The sequence below is a fragment of the Vipera berus genome (genome assembly GCF_964194415.1).
Source record: "Vipera berus genome assembly, chromosome: 3".
In the NCBI taxonomy this organism is placed as follows: domain Eukaryota; kingdom Metazoa; phylum Chordata; class Lepidosauria; order Squamata; family Viperidae; genus Vipera; species Vipera berus.
In genome coordinates this window covers 123,035,329-123,062,271 of record NC_138204.1, presented here as the reverse complement: position 1 = coordinate 123,062,271, position 26,943 = coordinate 123,035,329, and the positions used below count along the sequence as shown (strand labels likewise).

General features: G+C 37.4%; 1 protein-coding gene across 2 annotated transcripts; it reads left to right on the top strand.

The window, feature by feature from the left end:
• The first annotated feature begins 559 nt into the window (after positions 1-559).
• CRNKL1 (crooked neck pre-mRNA splicing factor 1) lies at positions 560-26,943 on the top strand. Of its 2 annotated transcripts, XR_014026193.1 has the most exons (17): positions 560-662; positions 3,598-3,750; positions 6,613-6,704; positions 6,811-6,969; positions 7,646-7,812; positions 8,199-8,377; positions 9,535-9,705; positions 10,366-10,557; positions 12,102-12,161; positions 15,391-15,471; positions 16,276-16,515; positions 18,674-18,775; positions 20,020-20,268; positions 20,770-20,964; positions 22,989-23,097; positions 25,120-25,230; positions 25,739-26,943. XR_014026193.1 is itself a non-coding variant. In XM_081325921.1 (14 exons), exons 1-14 carry the CDS (start codon positions 615-617, stop codon positions 20,932-20,934), a joined length of 2,058 nt encoding a protein of 685 aa, XP_081182047.1. In that variant the 5' UTR covers positions 560-614; the 3' UTR covers positions 20,935-22,427. The 2 variants fall into 2 exon arrangements, 1 of the variants encoding a protein (XP_081182047.1); XM_081325921.1 differs by lacking the exons at positions 22,989-23,097; positions 25,120-25,230; positions 25,739-26,943 and having other exon boundaries at positions 20,770-22,427.

Genomic DNA, 26,943 nt, shown 5'->3' with positions numbered 1-26,943 from the left:
TGTCTGGACCTGAAGACTTGGCTCTTTGAGCTTTCTGGCCTGGACTGAGAGTATTAATTGGGGTTTTAATTGGACTTTAATTGGGGTTTTATATTTATTCAAGGTTTAAATGTAATTATTTTAACTGTTCTTAATTTTTGTAATTGTTATTTTAAAAACCTTGTGAACCGCCCTGAGTCCTACGGGAGAAGGGCGGTATATAAGTCTAATAATAAAGATAAAGAGAATTGCTCTGCTTCCAATTCCCCAACAGTGTCGTGGGAATTTCTGGCGAAGAGAACAGAAACGGCTCCAAGAACTACTACTTGAAAGAGCAGAGCCGGACGTGATGGCCCAATGGCCGTTTCCAACGGTAGGAGACTATCCAAGGCTCACCTCCCCAGGAGCGGCCACCCTTCAGGACCAGGCGCGGGAGCTCTGCGGAGAAAAAAAAAACCCCACAGCTCCGCCGCGGACGCTGAATCCAGTCAACGGAGATCGGGCTGTTTGTCTGTTCCTATGGCAACCCAAAGCCCAACCTTCTACGGCGCAAGGTCTGCTGGGAGGTCAAAGTTCAAACTGAGGAGGAGGAGGAGGAAAAGGCGGCGTAGACTACTAATAGAACGGGAGAAAAGATGGCGTCCACGGCGGCTGGGAAGCAGCGAATTCCCAAAGTGGCAAAGGTGGGCAGGGGGAGGCAAAGTGCGAATTTGCCACGAAGCGCACAGACAGCGGTGGCCTTATTTACTTGGAGCTGGGTCTCACTGAACTCCGTCTAAGTGTTTGTTTCCTAATGGGAAGGATAGACGTGGGACCTGAGCTTTTCAGGATTTGGTGGGAAATAGGCATGACCCCACTAGATAAAAAGGAAGGCAGGGGTAGATCAGATCGTTGTAATCTGTTGCTGAAGAACTCCGGGATTTGTGTTCTAAATAAAAGGGCTTTAGGGCCAAGTTTCCTTTTGGATAAAAAGAAACTTAAATCTGATTTTATTTTAAAGGAAACACCAGTAAAATCCTAGTAAAATATTTGTCTAAAGAAGTACACTGTTGTAGTCATCGTCATCGGGGACAGCTTGCACAATGTGGAAAAAATACCGTACTTTATTAAACTTTGTATCATCTTTGGTGTTACAAGAAATAGTGTTTATATCTGTTTACTTGCTTAGAAGAAAACTTCGCAGGGGACAGTTATTCACAGCTCTGCAAAAACACATAGGTACAAGCGCTGGATTCAATAGGCTTTACTCCTAAAAAAAAGTGCAATTGCAGCCTGAGGCTATTTATCGTCAAAATGCATACAGTCGGTAGCTAACTGGACTACTGTTTCAATTCAGGGCATACCGATTTATCCAAATAACAATTATTCATTCAAAACGTTTTTTTAGCAGTTCTGAGAAATAGCATGGCTTTAGAATAGAAAGCTATAAAATGGTTCCTATTGTCCAAAACAAACTAGAATTTATATCTGAGGTTGATGGGCAGTTTATTTATTTATTTATTTTATTACATTTATATACCGCCCTTTCCCGGAGGACTCAGTTAAGTATGATAAATAAAATAATGAATTGGTGTGTTTCAAATTAGGAAATAATAAATAACAAGGACCAAAGTTGTCAAATGTCTTTATTTCTCCTTAGGAAGGTGGGATGGATAGATGATTATGGATCTTGAATGGGCAAAAGCTACATCTCTAAGATAATCCCAATAACATTGGCAGGGTTTGTGATTAAGAAAGATTTTTTAAAAAATAAAGGGTTTTTTTGCCTAAATGAGCTTGTTAAAGATAAAACAGAAGTAGAATTTTAACATAATTTTTAACACAGTTCTGAGACTGGGTTAAATTTTTAGTTTAAGCTATGAGTTTTGATATATACTATTTTGTTTCATAGATGCTGCTTGTTATATTTCAAAGTGTAAGTTAGTGGTCAGTGAGGGACTCAAAAAGCAAACTGGAGTTCTAAATAATCAACCCTAGGTAGATAACAAATGTGCAATATTGTTGCAGGAGGTGAAAAAAAAGAATCAAATTAGTACCTGAAACAAGATATGAAAAATCAACCCTTGTTCTACTTGATTACCTTTTAGTATAGCACAATGCCTTTGCATCCTCAATATGGACAAAAACACAAGACATTGGCTGCAAAAATCTGGGTAATCATGTGAGGAAAGCAAACATCTGCATCTTTTTGCTATTATCTAGTACTTGTCTAGATTTTTGCAGCTGAATCTGGTAGCTTAATCCTGGGCATTTCCATCTGAGTAACAGGATAAGGAAACCGTTTGCTTTGTAAAGAGATCTCTGTGTTGCTGATCACAAAGAGATTTTGATTTTTCCACAAGAAAATGAGACTAGAACCCCTTTTCAGATTGTACTAGGTACAATGGTGCTAGGTCAAGGGTTGAAAAGGCCGAATAGATGTTCGGAGTGGAATGTAAGCTTTAAGCTTTAATTTTAATATTTGAGCAAGGTGTCTATCAAATTTTCTTGCAAAGACAAAACAGTTTCATTTTGTGAAACTCTTATTCTCTTATGTCTGGTTTTAGCATCATATAGTTTACATTGAGGGATGCGGTGGCTCAGTGGGTTAGGACGCTGAGCTTGTCGATCAGAAGGTTGGCAGTTTGGCGGGTCGAATCCCGAGTGCCGCATAACAGAGTGAGCGCCTGTTACTCGTCCCAGCTTCTGCCAACCTAGCAGTTCAAAAGCACGTAAAAATGAAAGTAGAAAAATAGGGACCACTACGGTGGGAAGGTAACAGCGTTCCATGTGCCTTTGGCGTCTTGTCATGCCGGCCACATAACCACGGAGACGTCCTCGGACAAGTGCTGGCTCTTCGGCTTTGAAACAGAGATGAGCACCGGCCCCTAGAGTTGGAAACGACTAGCACGCATGTGCGGGGAACCTTTACCTTTAGTTTACATTAGTGAAATTTATGCTATGGTTTTAGGTCTGCCTAATCACAAACCAAACCTTTACAGGTATATGTTGTGTAATAGATGAATCAATGTGAAATCAATCCTTCCTTCCTTCCTCTTATGAATCACAATTGAGCCCAAAATTCTGTTGCTATGCAAGACAGTTAAGTGAGTTTTGCCCCATTTTATGACCTTTCTTGCCACAGTTGTTAAACGAATCAATGTAGTTGTTACATTAGTAACACAGTTAACTGAATCTGTCTTCCCCATTGAGTTTGCATATCAGAAGGTCACAAAAGGTGATCACATATCCCCAGGACATTGCAACCATCATAAATACATGCTAATTGCCAAGCGTGCAAATTTTGATAACATGTTCATGGGGATGCTGCAAAAGTTGTAAGTTTGAAAAAGTCATAAGCCACTTTTTTCAGTGCTGTTGCAACTTTCAGTAAATGAATGGTTGTAAGTCAAGGACTACCTATATCAATTTCAGTGTGTGAAGTATTAGAGACTTACTGCACCTGCTATAGTATGCATCTTCAAGCACTTTCCAAAGCAGAAAACTCTGGCTCTGTGCTACCAGATTTTGGCAGGGGCAAGGGGGTCTCTGAGGCTGTAAAGTTATAGGTTCGGTGCCACATGTCAATTCCAAAGACGACTTTCTAAAATTGTCATTTTTAAAAATGTTCTCCATTAGGTGAAAAATAAAGCTCCAGCAGAAGTACAGATAACAGCAGAACAATTGTTAAGAGAAGCCAAGGAGAGAGAACTCGAGCTTCTTCCCCCACCTCCTCAACAGAAAATCACAGATGAAGAGGAGCTAAACGATTACAAGCTTCGGAAAAGAAAGGTACATATGACATGATACTTTATAATAAAATACTATGTTGCTTTGTAATAAAGATTTGACCACTCAAAAACTGAAAGAAAAGCAAATGTAAGACAACAAATAAAGATCACAGTAAATCCTAATAAGGCTGGTAATGGGAAATAAGATCACTTAGTTTGTATTATAACTCTAAATAAAATGGATTTGGGATTCCTGGTAATCCGAGTAGATGAGGTATTATTAACCACAATCCAGGAATATTTATGTATATATGTATGTATGTGTGTATGTGTATGTGTATATATACATATATACATACATATATACATATATACATACATACATATATACATATATACATATATACATACATACATACATATATACATATATAATGCCTTCCCAAAAGCTCACCCTAAGGGGGGACTACAGGGAATTCTATCTGAAAAAGACTTTGGGTGAAGGAATTTCTGGAACACTAAACAATATATATACATACACATACACACACACACACACACACACACACACACACACACACACACACACACATATATATATATATATATATATATATATATATATATATATATATATATATATATATATATATATATATATATATATATATATATATATATATATATATATATATATATATATATATATATATATATATTCACCCAAAGTCTTTTTCAGATAGAATTCCCTGTAGTCCCCCCTTAGGGTGAGCTTTTGGGAAGGCATTAAATCCGGCCAGTGTTAGGGTTTTTCTGAATTTGGGAGCAGCTGTTTGGCTTAGATGTGTAGCTGGCTTGAAAAAAAGTGAATGGCTGCCCAAGAATACTCCTTCCTGCTATTGTAGTCACATCTAATTGGGCTTTCAGATCCTTGACCCACTGTTTATTGGCTGCCCCTTCATGTTTATAACCTGTTGTTAGGATTGTGTAAAGTGAGAAACCATATAGCCTCTCAGTTTCTTATGTAGTTTTCAATCCTAATAAGCAACAAAAGCCATTATTTAAAATTAAAGGAGTTAAGCCCAAAGGGGAAAAACATTATTCCATAAGAGAATATGCATTGCCAAATTTGTTTTGGTTACATCAGCCTAATGGTATAAGACTGCATTAGGAACGCATGAGGCTTGAAATTTGTTCTTTAAAAAATTGAACTTGCAAGCTCTCTAAAGAGTGGAGGAACTGCATAATCAAAAGTTGGGCATGCACTCTAGCAGAGAATTCTTTTTGTGCTGTAGGTATTAAGTACAGAGAAAAATAATTATCTCTGGCGTAAGTAAAGGATTGCAGAGTTATTATCATGAATTCTGTGTATTTTGGACAATGTGGCCAGAGTTTGATGGACAAATGAAATATCCCGAAATATTTTAAGATTTTAACTTGTTTGATTGGGTGCTTATTCAGTTGCCAGGCATACATTTGGCAGCACTTACCAAATATTAATAATTCAGTTTTTGCTTGATTAATTTTGAGTGCTCATGTATTATAGTATGACGCAAAAGCACATGAAGCTTACTCTACAGCAGGGGTAGGCAACCTTGGCTCTTTTATGACTCGTGGGCTTCAACTCCCAGAATTTCTGAGCCAGCTTGGCTGCCTCAGGAATTCTGGGAGTTGAAGTCCACGAGTCATAAAAGAGCCAAGGTTGCCTTCCCCTGCTCCAGACCATTTGGTGTCTAAAATAACAGCCCAGTATTATCAACTAAAACAAAATATTTGTTATTTTTTTGTCCTGCATCTCCTTAAGGCATATAGTAAAATTTTTATAAAAGAACTTTCTGCCCTATTTGAAACCATCTCACATCTTTTATTACGGTATGTTGTAAATGGTATAGGGACATTAAGTCGATCTATATTTTGCCCTAATAGATAAATTCCCTGGGTGTCCAAATAAATGTTATGTGAACCACCTTCTGGATGTAAAACCATTCCTTAGTGTGCAGTAGCTAAATTTTGTGTTACCACAATGAAAGTAAGACAAAATTGGTTAAAGATGTAATCACCTTTGCTTTAAATATTAAGTTTGATATACCCTAACTAATAAATAATTAGGGGTTACATGGTTTTTATTTTATACCTATTAATATTTTAGATTTATATTACCTGGATAACAAGTGTGTTAATGTAGTAATAGAGGTAAATATTATGTAATATTTGCTAGTATATTATTGTATCTATTTGATTCATTTTATTTTTGCACTTTTACATTTTGCTGATCTTTGATCAAATAAATATTATTCTGTTGCCTTGAAGCTTCTGAAGTTCAACGGCCACCAGCTAGCCAGATAATAAAGTAGTTCTTTTTAGGAGATGGAGCTCTAGATATTCTGCATAGGAAATTTTATATATACGGAAAAGTAAAATTAGATCACTACTAGTTACTAAGAGAAAATTTTGAATGAAGTTGTGTCTCCTGGTTTCTTGGGTGTAACAGGATAAAAGGAAAGTGGAATTTTCTGAGAGCATCCATAAGAGATATTGTCAGCCGTAAAATCTGAGCAGCACGGTAGCCTAGATGCTCGCTTCCCACTCTGAGGGTTGAGAGTTCAATCCTAGGTAACGACAAATGCACAAAGAGAAAATACCTGCTGCAAACTCTGTACGTCAGGAAGGGCATCCAGTTCAGCTCCATTCAGTTACCCTGACTACCCTAAATAAACGGATTACAGAGTCATAAAAAAAATGTAAGCAGTAAAATTTGATTATACTGTTCTCTGGCTTCTGTATTATAGGCTACTTGTTTGAAATCTTCCTGATTAACAAATTTTACTGAACATAGTTCATCAGATTTTTCTGATATAGACTTTGTGGCTCTACAGCAGAGTTACTTGCTTTCTAGAAGTAAACTCTTTACTTTCTCCCCAAGACTTTTGAAGATAACATAAGGAAAAACCGGACTGTTATTAGTAATTGGATCAAATACGCACAATGGGAAGAAAGCCTCAAAGAAATACAAAGGTAATTCTTGACAAGCATTTTTCAAATTCTGAATATGAATAATAATGCCCACTTCTCTAGGAAATGAATTGGATATGCTTTAATTTCAGTAATGTGTTGTTTTCAGGGCTCGTTCCATCTACGAGCGTGCTCTAGATGTGGATTACCGAAATGTAACTCTTTGGCTGAAGTATGCCGAAATGGAAATGAAGAATCGCCAGGTTAATCATGCGCGAAATATCTGGGATCGGGCTATCACTATTTTACCAAGAGTTAATCAGTTCTGGTAAGCTAAGCACTTCCATTAGGTTTCAAACATAAATATGTAAGCGAGAGAGACGTAGAGAGAGAAAAGTGTTTTGTGGATTGAAAAAAGTGATTTGCTGGTTTTCCCTCAAGGGGCTCAAATGGACATTCATAAGATTCCCTCAGATTTTATCTCTAACAAGATTGTGAAATAAAGTGGATTGAGGAACAGTGATTGGCCCATAATCAACAGTCAACTTCTGTGGTTGAAAGCCGAGTGCTCCTACTTCAGGGGTAGGCAACCTTGGCTCTTTTATGACTCGTGGACTTCAACTCCCAGAATTCCTGAGCCAGCCATGCTGGCTGGCTCAGGAATTCTGGGAGTTGAAGTCCACGAGTCATAAAAGAGCCAAGGTTGCCTACCCCTGTCCTAGTTCAACCTTATAACTGTAAGACCTCATTGACTTACCATCTTGTCGTGCACTTGATAACCAGTTTCTTGAGGTGGCGATTCCAGATTTGGAGTCCATTGCTCTAGGCTTTGTATGCTAAGGGCCAAATATGCAAACACTCCAGATCCAAGTTCAATATGTGGTTGCTTTTTTAAAAAGGTTTATTTATTTACTTATTTATGAAGAATTATTTTTACTAGATAGAAATAGGTATGTTATTTATTACTCTAAATGATATAATCTTCCTTGTTTTTATTTTAAAAGGTACAAATACACTTACATGGAAGAGATGCTGGGGAATGTTGCTGGGGCCCGCCAGGTGTTTGAGCGTTGGATGGAATGGCAGCCAGAGGAACAGTCGTGGCATTCCTATATTAACTTTGAGCTAAGATACAAGGAAGTGGACAGAGCACGTTCCATTTATGAGAGATATATCCTTTTAAGTTAATGTTTGGATTAAATTCAGCATTTTTTTTGTTTGCATTTTGCCTTCCAGTCTTGTGTAAAAGGAACATCTTTTGATTTATTACGCATAGAGGTTGGCTTTACAGTATAGATTTTCTGATCAAAATCCATACTCTTAAACATTTATTGGTGAAGAAATGTATGCACCAACATTGCTACTATATTAAGCCAAGTTGCATCTATGTATAAATTATTTGGGTCTCTTGATTGCACATCTTGCCAAAGTTTTTGTTTTCCCAAGGAAAAGAAATGGTTTTTTTTTATAACTTTAGTAATTATTAGCAGCCGGTTGATCTTATACTAAACCTTTCAATGAAATACATCTTGTTTTGAGTTCCTTAATGCCTTCTACTTGTCATGGTCCATCCTGATGTTAAGAACTGGATCAAATATGCTCGTTTCGAAGAGAAACATAGTTATTTTGCACACGCAAGGAAGGTATTTGAAAGAGCTGTAGAATTCTTTGGAGAAGACCATATGAATGAACATTTGTATGTTGCATTTGCCAAATTTGAAGAAAACCAGAAAGAGGTAACATTTTCTTTGTTATCAGCTTGCATTTTATAAGCAACATGACAGCTCTTTCTTTAAGACAATTTTTGTTTAATTTTCCATTTATGTTTTTATAAAATTTTAAATTTGCCCAATATTTGAAACTCTCTGCATGGTTTACAGTAAAACCTGCTGTATACATAATATACAAGCTTATATTCTTACAGCAAAACTTTCTGTTCTGCTGTACCTTGGCTGTAAGCTCTCTTTATGAGATGTCCCTTTACCAGTCTTCTCACATGATCTGAACAGAGATCTGTTGTCTGCTAGGCATGTGGATTCTCACAGAGGGAAATTCCTTTTGAGTGACTGAGTATGTACTTCTGGAATATCAGGAGCCAAGTAAGCAGGACAGAGTGAGATCAGTCTTCTCTGGGGGACAAGAGGGCGATGGAAGAGACCTACTGGAAGTGATAAGGGGCTTGGCAGCAACCTAATGCTCATGGACATCACATTGCTGATCTTCATTCTGATGTCTTAAAGAAGCAGTTTTATTTTATTTAGTCTCTGAAGTGTTTTAAGACTGCAGCTGATTTTTTTTAAAGTTAACTGAATTAAGCCTATTTAATTCTCTTGACTTGAACTAGGGGTAGGCAACCTTGGCTCTTTTACGACTCGTGGACTTCAACTCCCAGAATTCCTGAGCCAGCCATGCTGAGGGAAAAGGGAGAGGTTTCCAAGCTGAGCCATGCTGGCTCAGGAATTCTGGGAGTTGAAGTCCATGTGTCATAAAAGAGCCAAGGTTGCCTACCCCTGACTTAAACTAATATATACAGTTTCACTATAATAATGAACTTCTCAGTATTTTTATATTTCTTTTATAGATGTGATGTATAACAATACATATTATGTAAGCTATAAACAATGATGTAAACAACATTGTCCCCTCCCCCAAGTTACGTGTTTTATCTGGTTTCATTTTTTTAATATAAAATTTTATTCTGATGTATAATAATATAAAACTGTCCTGGCATATTATTCATTTGTGTAATACTCTTCAAGGTTTCAAAAAGAATTTTTTTTCACAGCATCTGCTTTAACTGAAAATTGAGTGTTACTGAATATGCTAATGAGGATCAGGTTTAATCTTATTTTAAAGTGTTCTTTTTTCCTCCTTTTTCCCCCTTCCTTTTTAGTTTGAGCGGGTGCGAGTAATATTCAAATATGCCCTGGACAGAATTCCAAAACATGAGGCACAGGAGCTCTTCAAAAATTATACAATTTTTGAGAAGAAATTTGGAGACCGAAGAGGAATTGAGGATATTATTGTTAGCAAGAGGAGATTCCAGTATGAAGAAGAAGTAAAAGTGAGTGCAAAGGCTTGAACTTTAGGGGAATTGTATACTTCAGTGGTAGTTCCTTTGACGGCTGCTTTTGTTTTACTGTAAGTATGGAGTGTGTAATTTGGCCAACCTAACATAATTGTAATGTTCAAATTGTAACCAGTCAGAAACTCACTGGCTGACTAGAAAAACCATTATCTCTCAGCCTGAAGGTCTGTGGATAAAATGGAAGAAAGTACTACTCTGTATACCACTCAACATAAACTGCAGAATGAAAAAAGGATGCATCAGTAAATAGTACATTTCCCAACATGGTAGTCATTATTATCAATGTGCTTATAGGGGTTTTTATTCCTTTTTTACCAGTTATTTTGTACTGAAACCTGTTTTTCTTTTAAGGAATAGTAGACATTTTCTTAGAATTTACAAATTATGTTCATATAAATCACAATTGTTGCATTGCTACTGTCATTGTTTCTTATGTCGAATCCTTAGCAGTTCTGAAATGGGATACACCAATACTAATTGTTGCCCATCTCCCCTACAAGGTGACTCTGGGTGACTTGGTTAGTTGAACTGATGAATTAACGGAAACCCAATCAGCAAAGCATGCTTTGACAATGACATTGCTAATTTTGCACCATTGCTTGTGCTTCTGAAAGTCTTCCCCATTTATCTTGAAAGGCTAATCCACATAATTATGATGCTTGGTTTGACTATCTGCGTCTGGTGGAGAGTGATGCAGAATCTGATACAATACGTGAAGTTTATGAAAGAGCCATTGCCAACGTGCCTCCAATTCAAGAAAAACGACACTGGAAGAGGTACATCTATCTGTGGATCAATTATGCACTTTATGAAGAGCTAGAGGCAAAGGTAAAGGAAAATGACCCACGAACCTTGCATCTTATTTGATTAAATGGGACTTGATTTAGGAAATTTGATACTGTACAACCTATTAGCATGTGGATACTCTTACACTCTCTGATGAATCATTCATATGGCTGACTAGATTCCTAAGAAAAGCTTAGAAGAAAGCAGATTAGGTTATATAGCTTATTGCCATACATCCTTTTTAAAACAAAAAACCAGCTTCTGCAACTGTCAGTACTAGTCAGTAACTATCGAAACAGAATAAATTGTGCGTTAATTTAGGAAAACTACTAACAGTTCCAGAAAAAGTTAAAAAAATATTTCAATCATTGCCTAAAACAGGGATGATGAGACAAGAGGATTATGGTCCTCTTTATAACTCCTCCCTCCAACTCTTAATTATCGTGAAATCTAATTGATATCTTTATGGTATATAAGTATTTTGATAGGTTGTGTTGTGATTCAGGGTCAGCCTGTGGGTTCGGCAGTTGGGTCGGATGACTCAGATGAGGGGGAGGAGGGGGGTGTTGAAGAACTTGCTGCTGATGGCTTTGAGGCTCCGCAGAGCCCCCAGCCAGGCCCCTCTCACCTGGTGGAGACCCAGCTGTGTGAGCCTGACAGCGTGGATGAAGATGACCCACAGCTGGCCCTGTTCAAGGACGCCCGACGCAGGAGGCAGTCAAGTAGGAGTAAACAGAGGAAGGCAATGGGGCTTCTCGGAAGGAGGGAGAGAGAAGCCACGCCCTGAACTCTTTATAAAGGACTTGTGTGGGGAGGGCTGGTTTGCTGAAAGCAACCGCTCAGATAGTGTTCGTGTTTTGTTTGTTTTTGTAATAAATTTGGCAGACGTATTCCAGCCTCTTGCCGTCTGTAAAGGGGTTGCCTTTTCTGCAAGGCCGGTAGCAGGCTGGTACAGAACAGGTTGGAAAATGGCCTGCATACATACCTTTCTCCACTCATATTCATTGTTGGCATTCGTTAAAAGGTAGTAATAAACCTTTTGTCAGACGATGTTTCCAAATGCAGTGTGCCATTGCTGAAAAAAATCACACAGCAAATGGGGATCTATGAAAGCATTCTTGGTGTACCATTGATTGAATTTATGTGCCATCAAGTCAGCACTGACACTCCGCAGCAGTATAGATTTTTTCCATAACTTGGTATAGAATTGATCATACCACACTGATATACGATATGTGTTTGTTATATTTCAGAGTTGCCCATCTCACATGAGAGTGGTTCTAAAAACACTACAAAGCTTTAAAGAGCCACCTGCTCAGAAATTAGCAGTGACATTTTTTAATTACTCAAGTGATATGTTCTGAAAATACAGTCTTAGTTAGGTGAACAATTTTATTTTGCCCCACAAAGACAAAACTGTTAAAAAAAGAGGTCAAGATAGGAATGAAGATTTTTCAAAGGTTTTTCAAGCAGTAAGAATTGTTTTAAGTGATAAAATGTAGCTAGATGTCTTTTTTTCCTATATTTTGAATTGCAATTGCCTGGAAGCCTTCCAACTGTGTAACGTAGATTGATTTGCTTTTTAGGATCCAGAGAGAACAAGACAGGTGTATCAAGCATGTATTGAACTCATTCCTCACAAAAAGGTATTATCTTGTTATGTGTGTTGTGTCTTAATTAAGGGTACATCCTGACTACATTAACCTCATCCACATTGTTTCAGTTGCAATATGATATATGTTATTAACGATTTAATGTTTATACTATGAGCAACCTCCTATTTAAGAGTTCGCTACACGTAAGATGGGTTTTATATGCATTTGGAGAGTGAATATGTGTATAATTACATAGGAGTAGATTTCAGTGGCAGAGGGCCAATGTTAAAATAGTATCATGAAATCATCTAGTTCATCTCCTGGTCAGTGCCAACCTCAATTCTTGTTAATTAAGGAAGGATTTAACTTGAAAAGTGAACACTGTGGTGCAAAACCTACAATTTAATTAAAGTCTAAACAAGAATACACAATTTATGTTCAAATATTTTAAATTTAAACTTTGATCAGCCCTAACTACCATTGTCAGAATATCTGAAGGGCATTGTATTCCTGATACAGAACTCTGTATAACTCTGGACGAATCATGTCTTTGAGGTTTGGGTGTAGGCCCTGTGTGAATAAAAATCCTAGTCTAAATTGAAGATATTTTCTAGGTATTGATACAGTATAAATGTTTGAGTATGATAAATCTAAGAGTATGGAATGCAAGCAGTTTACATAATCAGTGGGGTTTATGTGCAAGTTACATATAAACATTGCAGTTTCTCAAGCTATGTACTGAGCTAAGGACTAATTAGGTTTATTTGATTTTTTTAAAAATCCCAGCTGTTTTGGAACTCAATTTTCTATAAAACCCCACATAGTCATGTTTTTTCTTACATCGGGCAAGTTTATTATAAGTAAACGTATAGTAAGGAGAACTCTAGATGTAAGTTTGCTGGTTTATGCTTTGTAATACAACAGACATAAGATGCAAAAATAATTTAAGAAGGGATTTGAGAAATTCATGGAGTGGATATTCTAAGTAGATATTCTAGTTTAGCGGTTCCCAACCTTTTCTATACCCCGCACCCCTAGAACGTTTCTGATATATTCTCGCATCCCTTACAAAAGTTCAAAATAGCAACAAATTATGCATATACACTATAATTTTTTAAACTTCTAAAGCCAAGTTTTCACACTCCCTAGAATATCGACTTGCACCCCTAGGGGGTGCAAGCAACCCCAGTTGGGAACTCCTGTTCTAGTTCAACAGGAGCAGTTTATATTCTTTTGAAAAATAGGATTTAAATGTATCTTCAACTCTTGCCTATAATCAAGTAGATATTTATAAGAGAATAAGGAAAGGAAAAATTTGGTTTGGTTCAGCAAGGCAGATTGTATTGTAGATAGTCCTCAAATTATGCCTTGTCACTTAGCGACTGCTTGAAGTTACGACAGACCCAAAAAGGGGACCCAGATTCAAAGTTCCAAATAAAACTCCCTATTATTGGTATTAGTATTATTATTGTTGTTATCAGTGCTTTTTTCGTAAAAGAAAAAGGTGCCGGAACTCACACATGTTATACAACCCGCCTTGCCTACCCTACAAGGTTCCATCCAAAAAAGGTGCCGGAACTCCGCTCTGAGCGTTCAATGAGAAAAAAAGCCCTGGTTGTTATTATTATTTTAAAAAGCAGACACACAGTCCTAAAACAGATCACTTTATTGACAAATTATAGTGGTGAGATTTAGAGTGGGTGGGATGCCACCAGAAAAAAGCCCAAGGGAAGAAAGTTGCCCATCCACTGGTACAGCGAATCACAGAGTTGCACGGATGTGTTTGTGTGAGTGAATGTGTGTATACACGCACTTAATCTATTCATAGAGTTTTGAGAACCCATTGCTTCTTTCAAAATAATAAAATTTCTGAATTGAGGCTACTGGTGCTGTTATATAGACCTAAATGATATGAGAGAAAATTCTATAATCTCTGCAAAATAGCTCTAAGTTCCATATATGTTAGCCCAGCGGGGTAGGGAGGGCAGACAACAGACACAACCAGGCGCACCGGATCTATCTTTATTATTAGGTTACGTTAAAAGTAACCAAGACTGAAAGTCTTTCTTTCCTTTGGAGAGGAAGGAAACTCCTGGAAAACTGGGGAGAGTCCCTTCTGAAATGTTTCCCATCCTATTCCCCTGTCTGTGGATTGAAACATCTTTTATATACCAGTTGTCAGTTTGCAGCTCTCCCTCCCGTCTTCCAGGTCATTTCCATACCCCATTACAGTGTGAACAAACCATTTTCTTTATTTAGTATGCCCTTTCTTCAGAATCCATATCGGGTAATAAAGTCTGTGAAACTAGAAAATGAGTCAGCTACAGTGATTTAGTAGTTTAGATTATACATGAATTTATCACTATAAAATAGCTTTAGACTATAACTTGAGTAGGGACGCGGTGGCTCAGTGGGTTAGGACGCTGAGCTTGTCGATCAGAAGGGTCGGCAGTTTGGCGGGTCGAATCCCGAGTGCCGCGTAACAGAGTGAGTGCCTGTTACTCGTCCCAGCTTCTGCCAACCTAGCAGTTCGAAAGCACGTAAAAAGGCAAGTAGAAAAATAGGGACCACTATGGTGGGAAGGTAACAGCGTTCCGTGCGCCTTTGGCGTCAAGTCATGCCGGCCACATGACCACGGAGACATCCTCGGACAAGCGCTGGCTCTTTGGCTTTGAAACGGAGATGAGCACCGGCCCCTAGAGTTGGAAACGACTAGCACGCATGTGCGGGGGAACCTTTACCTTTACCTATAACTTGAGTGGTCACCATTAAAGTGCATGAGAAGCGAAATAAAATAGAAATGAACTGTAATTTGCCTTCCCGTTTTCATTGACATATTGTCCAATTTTGTGCTTTCAGAAGTCATGTCTTGTCAGTCAGCCTTATGGGCTGATCAGCTAACATAAGCCTGCTAGATACTGTATGCATACTTTGTTCTAATCGGTTTCAAGAAAATTACTTTATTGAGGAAACCAAGCGACTGTGAGTTCTAGTCACTCTTTAAGTATGAAAGCCAGCTGGGTGACTTTGAGCCAATCACTCTCTTCAGCCCAACTCACCTCACAAGATTGTTGTTGTGGGGAAAGGAGGAGGAGGAAGGAGCATTATCTGTGTTCACTGCCTGGAGTTACTTATAAAAAATAACGAATGTGGGATAAAAATGAATAAATTTAAAAATTCCAAACAGTTCGGATCCTAGTCATTTTTGTATGTATGAAAGCATTGTTTTTAACTCAGCAGACTGAAATCTAGCTAAATTTTATACTATTGTTCCACTCAGTTTACATTTGCCAAAATTTGGTTGCTCTGCGCACAGTTTGAAATTAGACAGAAGAATCTCCATCTTGCCAGGCGAGCATTGGTAAGTAAAATTAAGTAACTTTCCTGTTCTAGAAAGATACTGATGAAAATGGTTATGATCTGATCTCTCTTGAAAGCAACACTTTTAAATTCTTATTGGCTTACAGTAATATGTCAGAAATTAAACAAAAGTCTGCTGAAAGGGACCGGTATTTTTTATGTTGTATCAGACCAAGGCTATAGCAGATGTAATTTAATACATTTATTTGGTATTTCCTATTGGAATAGATGTTCTACCACTTTTCACCATTCCCATTTTGTCCCACAGGGAAAAACTCATCTGGCAATTTGATGGCAATTACTAAAATGTATGGAAGGGTCAGGTCCTTCCTGACAAATTGATTTGCCTTATAAGAATGCCCCATGCTTAGCTTGATTTGCAAAGTTGTGGTAGGAAGAAAAAACAACCCAAGTGACTTCTTTATATACAGATGGTGTCTAAAGTGCCATTAAACAAGTCTTCCTATTTCTAGTCAGTATTGTACTTTTTCTATTAGTGTTGAAATTTATTGACTTCCCAACTCCAATGGTTTCTTTTATGGCTAACTCTTAACATTTTTTTAAATGTCAAAATATGCCTGCCAAACGTTGAAATAAAGCTACCGTGCTCACGATAAGTTTTTGGTCTTTGTGGACCATTTTAATATGCAATAAGAACACAATAAGATATAAATGTAATAATTCAAAAAGTAGACTTTTAAAGCCCAGATACCGCAATTTTGGAACAAAAGTGCTATTTCAGTTTTTATGCTTGTATAATTGCACTTTCTTGAGAAGCTTTGAAGAACTTCTTCCTTCTTTGTAGGGGACGTCTATAGGCAAATGTCCAAAGAACAAACTGTTTAAAGGCTATATTGAATTGGAGCTACAACTGCGAGAGTTTGATCGTTGTCGGAAACTGTACGAGAAGTTTTTAGAATTTGCACCTGAAAACTGCACATCATGGATCAAATTTGCTGAGTTAGAAACTATTCTAGGTGACATTGATCGAGCCAGAGCTATATATGAACTAGCTATTGGCCAGCCCCGATTGGATATGCCAGAGGTAAGAAAGCTTCTGGGGAATGCTGTTCCTAATCATCTATTTTTGTTGGATATGGAGGGAATACATAGGAGACATATATAAGTGTTTAATTAAATCTGTACTTCTGTCGCTCTCAAGGAAGCTTGCGCAGGGGCGGGCTACCCATTTGTTAACAAAAGGCTCACTATGGTAAGGGTGGGATGGGAGGAGTAGTATTGGTGCTGCTGAAATCAGTGGTGTAGTTGCCTTGATGAACTAGGTTGGCTAGAAATGGACTGCTTGCTCAGGTTGAGCTGGCTGCCCGGGGAGGAGGAAGCTGCAGAGAAATGGGGCTGGAATGCAACCAATGGATGAGGGGCTGCAGCTGCAGCTGCCAAAAAAGCCAACACAGTGCTAGGCTGCATTAACAGAGGGATAGAATCAAGATCACGTGAAGTACTAATACCACTTTACAATGCCTTGGTAAGGCCACACCTGGAATATTGCATCCAGTTTTGGTCACAGCAATGTAAAAAAGATGTCGAGACTCTAGAAAGAGTACAGAGAAGAGCAACAAAGATGATTGGGGGACTGGAGGCTAAAACATATAGGGAACGGCTGCTGGAATTGGGTATGTCTAGTTTAACGAAGAGAAGGACTAGGGGTGACATGATAGCAGTGTTCCAATATATCAGGGGCTGCCACAAAGAAGAGGGAGCCAAGCTATTCTCCAAAGCACCTGAAAGCAGGACAAGAAGCAATGGATGGAAACTAGTCAAGGAGAAAAGCAACCTAGAACTAAGGAGAAACTTCCTGACAGTGAGAACAATTAACCAGTGGAACAACCTGCCTCCAGAAGTGGTGAATGCTCCAACACTGGAAGTTTTTAAGAAGAGACTGGACAGCCATTTGTCTGAAATGTTATAGGGTTTCCTGCCTTAGCAGGGGGTTGGACTAGATGACCTCCAAGGTCCCTTCCAACTTATTATTATTATTATAAGGGGGAAGCAGAGCAGCAGTGGCAGGTTATTTTCCACTGCAGCAGTAACCCAGAATTAGGTGTAGCCGTTACATTTGGAAGCACAGACTGGCATTATAGCCAACTAAATTCCTATGGCTGCACAAGAGGCCCACCTTGCCCCCTTCATGGAACTCAGGCAACGGGGTCTAATTGGTGAGGAACACCAGGTGCCATGACACTTTGAAGGGGGCTGAGGGAGAACGAGAAGAACTGGGACGGATGGGTGACTGCTGGGTATTATAAAAATTTAGTTAGAGATGGTAAAGCCATTAAGGGAATTGTTTCAGATAATTCAAGTGGGAGGAGGGGTGCCTCCGTCTTGGATAACTGCTTTTATTTCTTTGATACCGAAGGAAGATCAGGATGTCACTCAAGCAAAAAATTATAGACCAATATCACTTTTGAACACGGACTACAAGCTATTTGCTAAGGTTTTAGTTAACAGATTAATATGGGACTAAAAAGTTTTATTTAGCATTTGAATAAGTACTGATGTGATATTTATATTTCTTGTAGTCATTTTATAAGAGTTAAAGTGCGATAGATTTAATAGTTTATTGTTGTTTGCATATGGTAGATTATGATTGTTTCTACTTTTATACCTTGTATTTAGCTCTGGGAAGTCAGGGAGGGGGGAGGGGGAGGGAGGGAGGTGTTGGGGAGGGTTGGGAAGAGGGGAGGGGGTTGGGAGGGGTTTTGTTTTGTTTTGTTATAAATAAAATGTACTGTAAAACTTTTCAATAAAAAAAAGAACTGCTCGGCGCACTGCTTTTTTTAAAGCAAGCTCAATAAACTCTTTTTTTCCAGCCATTAATAATGGGGCTCACATAAACTCACTCTGGCATTTTCCTTGGCTTATAGCAGTTAAAAACTAATACAGTTAAAATCCAAGAAAAAATAAATTTATCTAACGAATAAAAGCATGGGCAAAGAGGGCATTTTGTTATTTTTCTAAATACTGGGAAAGTAGGGACCGAACATACTTCTGTAGGGAGCACATTCCGAGCCTGGGAGTCAAATAGGGCAGGGCTTTTCAACCAGTGGTAAAATTATAGTTGTTCAGAAGTTTTTTTTCTCCATGTGTACCCGTTATTTTAGGCACTTTTTATATGGATTTATTTTTTTATAAATTCCCTTTTACATTCCAAATTGGAAGAATAGAGTTTTTTCTTCTCCTAGGTGCTTTGGAAATCTTACATAGACTTTGAAATTGAACAAGAGGAATATGAGAATACAAGAAATTTATACAGGAGGTTGCTTCAGCGAACACAGCATGTTAAGGTAAGGACTCCGCCAAAGCTGAATTCCATTCTGGCTGTAGTAGCACTAATTGTGCACACTTTTGCAACTGAAATAAATACAGAGAAGGTGGCACCGGATTTTAATGTAGCCAATTTTAAGTGAGTTTTTCTTAATAAATGATTTTTTTTTAAAAAAAAATATTTTATGAGAAGTTTTTAAAAAAATAGAAAAACTGATTAGAAGAAAGCAGTAAGAAAAACTGCAGTCTAAACTTATGTATATTGTAAATTATGTTTTACACATTTATTTATTTATTTAATTATTTATTTGATTGATTGATTGATTGATTGATTGATTGATTGATTGATTGATTTATATACCGCCCTTCTCCTGAAGGACTCAGGGCGGTGTACAGGGCAATAAAATAAGAATACATTAGTTAAATAATTTTAAAACCCCTATTTAAATAGTCCTGCTCTTAAAGCTCTGCAAAGTTTTCAAGTTTGGAATGGCTGAGAAGGCTAGTTCAAAGGCCCATATCTGCCTCTTTAAAAAATACTCACTGGAATGGCCTTTTGCACTTCTATTATACTTCAGGGAAATGATTTCACCTTTAGGATAGCATGAAAGAGTTGGTTAGCTTCTAATCAAGTTATCTGCCCCTGTTTTAAGAATAAACATGGTAACATGTTTAAATGTTAAAATCTAATTGAAATAGTATTCCCATTTTTATGTTAAATGTTGATGGAAGCATTTAATTAGAAAAAAGATGAGTGAAAAATTCAGTTTTGTTCATTTTTAACATAAGGACTTGGTAGAGACCTGCTTTATCTTTATCCATAAGGGAATCTCAGGCTGCTCGACAACATTGACTTGATTCTGGTAGCAGCATGGCAAAGTCTGGCTGTTCTTTATACCTACTTTATATGTACTTTGTTCTTCTCATCTTATTTGAAAAAAGGAGAAGATCAACATTTGACTCCGATTTTCTTTTCCTTATTCTCTTTTAAATATACTTCAGTTTTGGTAGTATGTTTCCTTTGGGGAAAAAAATACTATTAAGTAATTTTATACAGTGCTTATATTACAAGTCCTAATCTAAAATAGTCTGAAATCCTTTCTAAAAATGACCAAAAATGTACAGTGCCAGAATAGGTGACATACATTTAGAATTTCATTAATTGAGAGAAGTCCTAGACAGAGAAAGACTATAATAAGTATGTGACAACTTATTGTAAATACATAGATTAGCTATTTATCATAATATGCTCTTTTTATTTCAGGTATGGATCAGTTTTGCTCAATTTGAGCTCTCAGCAGATAAAAGGAACAATTTACCACGATGCCGGCAAATATATGAAGAGGCAAATAAAACAATGAGAAATTGTGAGGAGAAAGAAGAGAGGCTTATGCTCTTGGAATCTTGGAAAAACTTTGAAGAGGAGTTTGGAACAGAATCCAGCAGGGAACGAGTAGACAAACTGATGCCTGAAAAAGTAAAGAAGCGGAGAAAACTTCAGGCTGAAGATGGGGTAAGGCGTCCACCTAGAAATCTGGCTTTCCACAAGTACTTTATGTAATATAGCAGTGTAACAAATGCAGGTAGGCCTTGACAAAATAGACAGTTTCCCCCCCTCTTCCCTCTGTTTATTCTTCTTGATTGATACTGATAAATTAGAGTGAGTGCAGAGAATCTACAGAATATAAAGCTGTCCTCTGTGATGCATGTGAAGGATGCAATAGTTTTATTTATATTTCATAACAAAGCTTCGTGTTCGGGAAATATTATTCAGGAAAAATCACCCCAATAACATTAGGATCTATTCAGATAACACAGAAGCTTCTGTACATCCAGTAGAGAGAGAAGATATTTCCTTAGCGCTCTCAAGATTTTCAAACAAGCGATATCTGTGGCCTAAATTGGTCTTTAATGCACTTTGTAAAAACACCAAATACTGTGTGGTAATGTCACATAGTTTAAAACCATTCTTCTAAAAATGGAGGTTTGATTATGTCCACACTTTTCTTTCTAGTCTGATGCCGGCTGGGAAGAATATTATGATTATATCTTCCCAGAAGATGCTGCCAATCAACCCAACCTCAAACTGCTTGCAATGGCTAAACTCTGGAAGAAGCAGCAACAGGATGAAAATCCGGAGACAGATCCAGACAAGGATATTGATGAAAGCAGTCCCTAACAATATCTTTGATTTCTTCTTTTTTATATTGTACAGGTTTTTGCTAATAAACTATTTCCCCCCCCCAAAAAAAAAATTGTTCATGCTTGAAGTGAAAGAGGCATGTTTTTAACATAAGCATTTAAAGAGTAATGTAATATAAGAGTAATGGATAGCTGTGATTACTCATAATAGAGCTGAAAAATCAGCAGCAAGGAATAATTGCCCTTTGAGGAAAGAAAAGGCAGATCTCGTGATCTTTAACTTAGATGAAAGACAAATAAAATGACATTATACATGTGCACAAAATTCAAGTGAAGAAGGGTTTTTTTCATTCTCATATTACTAAAATCTGGGATCATTCACTGAAATTGAACAGCTGGAGATATGGGGCCAATGCGAAGCTTTTGAGAGCATGTACAATCAGCCAATTACAAATATTTATCAGCAGACAATTTTACAAGGTTATATTCTTTCTCAGAATTCAAACATTAGAGTAAGGGACACAATCAGGTAATTTTAATTGCAGCATAGTACAAATCAAATAAGTGCTATTATCACTGTTAAGTTCAAAGGAAAAGGAAATAAATATCAAGATGTTCAGAGCCTATTCGGAGATTTTAAAAACTTAAGGGTGGCTTATAAAGAATAGCACACCTGAGGCCAACTTATCACAGAAACAAATAGAAATGACAGCTTTTATCTAAGAAATTCATGATCTTCAGCCAAGCACTGTTAGTACTACCGTACTTTCTTGGAATTGTGGTTGTTTACTTACTTCAAGCAATAACCTACTTCTGAATAGTTTTTTAAGGTGTTCTGACAGCTATCTGGTACTTCTTTAGTCTCTCCACTTTCATTTTTAGCTTGGAGGAGCAGTGGTCTTATGGATCTGCTGGCTATGCTTCCCTTTCACAGAAGAAACTGATTCAGACAAGAACTTTGGGCTATGTCCTGGCCCCTTAGTCAAGTTCTTATTTCTGTTCCTCTATTACTTCCTTGCAAAAGAAGCCTTCTGGGAAAGCCACTTATAAGTCATTCTTTGCTCTCTATTCCAACTCTCCACTATGTTCCTAATGCACATCTTCCTTCTCAGGGCCATTCAAGAGGTAGCAAAAAATGTAGCTCAGGGGTCTTCAAACTTGGCCCTTTTATAACTTGTGGACCAATTCCCAGAGTTCCTCAGCCAGCATGCTCAGAGTTGAAGTCCACATGTTATAAAAGGGCCAAGTTTGAAGACCCTGACATAGCTCATAATATTGTGATATCACGTACTTGTATTCTTGGGGAAGTACAAAACTCTGAAGCTTGTGTCAAGATGTTTATTTGGAACAGGCTGGCTGTTGATGGCTATGTAATCTATGAGACTTTTTGGGGATAGGTGGCAATTTCCATTTTATTCTCTAAGAATAATTATGGGGACAAAAGGCATTCTTGTAAATAAAAATGTTAAATATTGGTACTTTGTAGCATGCCTATTTTCCTTTTTCTAATTAAAAGGATCTGGAAAAATATCTTGAAGTGTGACTGTACTTCTGCACACTTTCAATTTACTTGTCAGTTATATTTTCCTGGCAATTACTTATTTACATTTTGCAGTGGTTATTTTCTTATATTTCTGTACAGGTTTTTGAAATGGTAAAAGTATTAGATATTTTGTTGCATGTTGATATATTCTTTCCTTAAAGTAAAATTCAACAACACTCTTAAAGTTTAAAAAAAGACAACAGTTTCTATTTTTATCTATGTTAATTGCCCTATAATATAGATTCATAATACTCTCAATAACAATTTTATTTTTAAATCAGTTGCATTTCAGCAATCTAAAATTGTAAACCCCCATATGTATTTTATGTATACATCAAGGCAATAACATTTCATTTTTAACAAAGTAAGAATCAAAGTAATATCAAATTGGGTGTTAGTGGCTTTTGAGTTAGTCCATTAAAAAAATCCCTCCATATAAAGTGTAATCAATTAATCTCCAATTTAATAATATATTTTTAAAATGTTTTCCAAGAATATAAGATAAATTCTTTGTATGTTCTATTGTGTGATTTCACATGTACCTCGAGTGATGAAACAAAAAGCCCACTTTCATCTCGTCAGGAAAAAACAACAAAATCTTCAAATAAGTTACATAAAATTTGAAAAGCTGTCTACAATAGTCTTTTTCAAGGCAAGGTATATTATCCAAAGAATTTTAACAAGCTAATTTAATATCCTTTTATTAACAATATATAATTTGCTTTTACTATCATTGATACAATCTAGAATTCTACCTATTGGATGAAAGGAAAACAAGTTTTTTTTAATACAAAGATGTTCCAAAAGGAGTTGCATCTGGAAATTAAAGGGCTAGATAGGAGACCATTTAACAATAATAGCAATATTTACGGTTATGAATGGATAGGGCTGCTATTTTCAACTAGTTTGGCAGGTTTCAACAAAACAGGTGCACATAAATGTAGCATGTTTAGCAAACCCTTAGAAATTTGTGAGAAAATATTTTTTATTCAGGAGACTAATAATGATTCAGGATGTACAGGTGAAACTCGAAAAATTAGAATATTGTGCAAAAGTTCATTTATTTCAGTAATGCAACTTAAAAGGGGAAACTTAATATATGAGATAGACTCATTACATGCAAAGCAAGATAGTTCAAGCCGTGACTTGTCATAATTGTGATGATTATGTCGTACAGCTCATGAAAACCCCGAATCCACAATCTCAGAAAATTAGAATATTACATGCAATCAATAAAACAAGGAGTGTACATAGAACAATATCGGACCTCTGAAAAGTATAAGCATGCATATGTACTCAGTACTTGGTTTGGGATCCTTTTGCAGCAATTACTGCCTCAATGCGGCGTGGCATGGAAGCTATCAGCCTGTGGCACTGCTGAGGTGTTATGGAAGACCAGGATGCTTCAATAGCGGCCTTCAGCTCGTCTGCATTGTTCGGTCTCATGTCTCATCTTTCTCTTGGCAACGATTCTCTATGGGGTTCAGGTCAGGCGAGTTTGCTGGCCAATCAAGCACAGTAATCCCACGGTCATTGAACCAGGTTTTGGTGCTTTTGGCAGTGTGGGCAGGTGCCAAGTCCTGCTGGAAAATGAAGTCAGCATCCCCATAAAGCTCGTCTGCAGAAGGAAGCATGAAGTGCTCCAAAATCTCCTGGTAGACGGCTGCATTGACCCTGGACTTAATGAAGCACAGTGGACCAACACCAGCAGATGACATGGCTCCCCAAATCAACACAGACTGTGGAAACTTCACACTGGACTTCAAGCATCTTGCAGTGTGTGCCTCTCCATTCTTCCTCCAGACTCTGGGTCCTTGGTTTCCAAATGAGATGCAAAAGTTGCTCTCATCAGAAAAGAGGACTTTGAACCACTGAGCAACAGACCAGGTCTGTTTTTCTTTAGCCCAGGTAAGACGCTTCTGATGTCGTTTGTTGTTCAAGAGCGGCTTGACAAGAGGAATATGACATTTGAAGCCCATGTCCAGGATCCGTCTGTGTGTGGTGGCTCTTGATGCACTGACTCCAGCCTCAGTCCACTCCTTGTGAAAGTCCCCAACACTTTTGAATGGCCTTTTCCTGACAATCCTCTCCAGGCTGCGGTCATCCCTGCTGCTTGTGCACCTTTTTCTTCCACACTTTTCCCTTCCACATAACTTTCTATTAATGTGCTTTGATACAGCACTTTGGGAACATCCAACTTCTTTTGCAATTACCTTTTGAGGCTTTCCCTCCTTGAGGGTGTCAATGATGGTTTTCTGCACAACTGTTAGGTCAGCAGTCTTCCCCATGATTGAGATTCCTACTGAACCAGACTGAGAGACCATTTAAAGGGTCAGGAACCCTTTGCAGGTGTTATGGCTTAATTAGCTGATTAGAGTGGGACACTTTTGAGTCTAGAATATTGCACCTTTTCACAATATTCTAATTTTCTGAGATTGTGGATTTGGCGTTTTTATGAGCTGTACGCCATAATCATCACCATTATGACAAATCACGGCTTGAACTATCTTGCTTTGCATGTAATGAGTCTATCTCATATATTAGTTTCCCCTTTTAAGTTGCATTACTGAAATAAATGAACTTTTGCACGATATTCTAATTTTTCGAGTTTCACCTGTATAAACGTAACCAATAAAATTTTTCTTTCAAAAAATCTTTTTCCCATGACTCAACCTCCAGGCAATTCTACGTGGATGACTGAGAATCCACTGATAATCACCAGATGTTCAAAAGCAAAAAAAATTCTACAAATCCCTCTAACAGCAGATAGGATACAAGGCAAAAAAATTAGTAAGTTTTCACTTTATTTAGCAAGAATTTGTTTCTTCTTTTTGATATTTTTAACTGATTAAACTAAAGAAAATATTTCCTCATTCCAAAATCCTTAGTTTGGAAACTGCTGTTCATAACAAAAACCTTGGCTTTGTGATAGCTGTTAACTGAACAGCAGTGGGTGTATTCAAAAAGGAAAAGGAAAGACATGAGATTGTGGAATTTCTAATTTGAGAATTTTTAATAACTGCTGACTTTTCAAGTTAGCTTACATTGCTTTCTAGATTTATGGTATAACAGATGCCTGCCTTTAGTTCTAAAATGGTTTTCTATTTAAGGTGTTGAGCAATTTTTTTACTTTTTTATTATAGGGCAGTTTTACAAACTTTTCAGTCATGGGCCTCTGAATAAATATTCAGAAAATACATGGGTGTATCCATTTCTTTAGGCAGGATCTCCCACATAATAGGAAATTTCTTAATTTTTAGATTTGGAAAAATTACAAATTTTAAATTTTGTCTTTCAGGAAAATATGACCAAACTCTTTCTAGGTGGAATCTCTTCATAGGCTAAAACAGCTACAACTTCTTCAAGGCTAATATATACAATATATATTCTTAATATGTTTCTGACTAATTATCATTTGGAGAACCAGTTTGGTATAATGGTTAAAGCATCTGACTAGATCCCAGGAAACCATGAGTTCCAGTCCTGCCTCAGGCATGAAAACCAGCTGGGTATCTCTCTTAGTCCAACCCACCTCAAGATTGTTGTGAGGAAAAAGAAGGTGGAAGGAGTGTTAGATGTTTTCTGACTTAAGTTATACAAATAATAAAAGTGGGATATAAATAATAAAAAAATACTGACAGCAAACCTAAGGAATATTTGGAAAATTCCAATAAATCAATTATCTCCAAGCCAATATCCTAACTGTTCCTCTAAACTTACTAAAAGTTCTATTGTATACAGTATATAGACATATTACCAAGCTTCCCCTGTTGAAATCTTTTTTTTTTTGCTGGCTTATGCCTCCAAAACAGAAATGATTAAGTTCAAGACACTTCCAGGTGTTTAGTATCCCTGGCCAACTCATGTTTCGGAGAATGCCTAAGGAAAAGGTGGAAGAGTCAGGATCAGAAAAAGGAAAGAAGGCGAGGTTGTCGGAATACGAGCGAATTTGAGGGCTAATCCACATGGAGCCCCATTTCCATCTGTCCTGTTTGCCATCGTTCACTCCCTAGAGACTAAAATGGACAATGTGAAATTTGAGCGGGCCACGAACAATATATATCGGAGGTGGTGACCCTTTGAGAGCTGTATGCAACGAAATTTCATTTTGATGTATACCGATTGGTGTACATTCAAAGTGACAATAAAGTTATCATCATCATCATAATCTTCATAAGGTAAAACAGTTTTTCTGCAAACATAAATGCACAGTTAGGTCACATCCAAGCATGCACCCCCCCTCCCCCGCAATAATGTTTTCTTAGCTGGGGAAAAGACGGCTTCTAATATTCCACCCTGGAAACGATGCTTTTGCCTTGTGATTCCACCTCAAGACGCTGCAGTGCAGCCAATGGCAGGTTGCCCTCTATCCACGGGGCAAGAAACAGTGAGTTAGTTCTGTGTTGGCAAAATTGCGGCTGCAGTTGGTTCTGCTGCTTTCCTAAGAGAGCTGGCCTTTAAATTCTTCTGACCTTCAGACCTCCTCCGATGAAAAGAACGGAG

Coding starts and splice junctions, on each gene's coding strand:
- CRNKL1 (XM_081325921.1), top strand. CDS start 615: ATGGCGTCCACGGCGGCTGGGAAGCAGCGAATTCCCAAAGTGGCAAAG. Junction 6,705..6,810: donor AGCCTCAAAGAAATACAAAG/GTAATTCTTGAC, acceptor TGTTGTTTTCAG/GGCTCGTTCCATCTACGAGC. Junction 18,776..20,019: donor AGCGAACACAGCATGTTAAG/GTAAGGACTCCG, acceptor TTTTTATTTCAG/GTATGGATCAGTTTTGCTCA.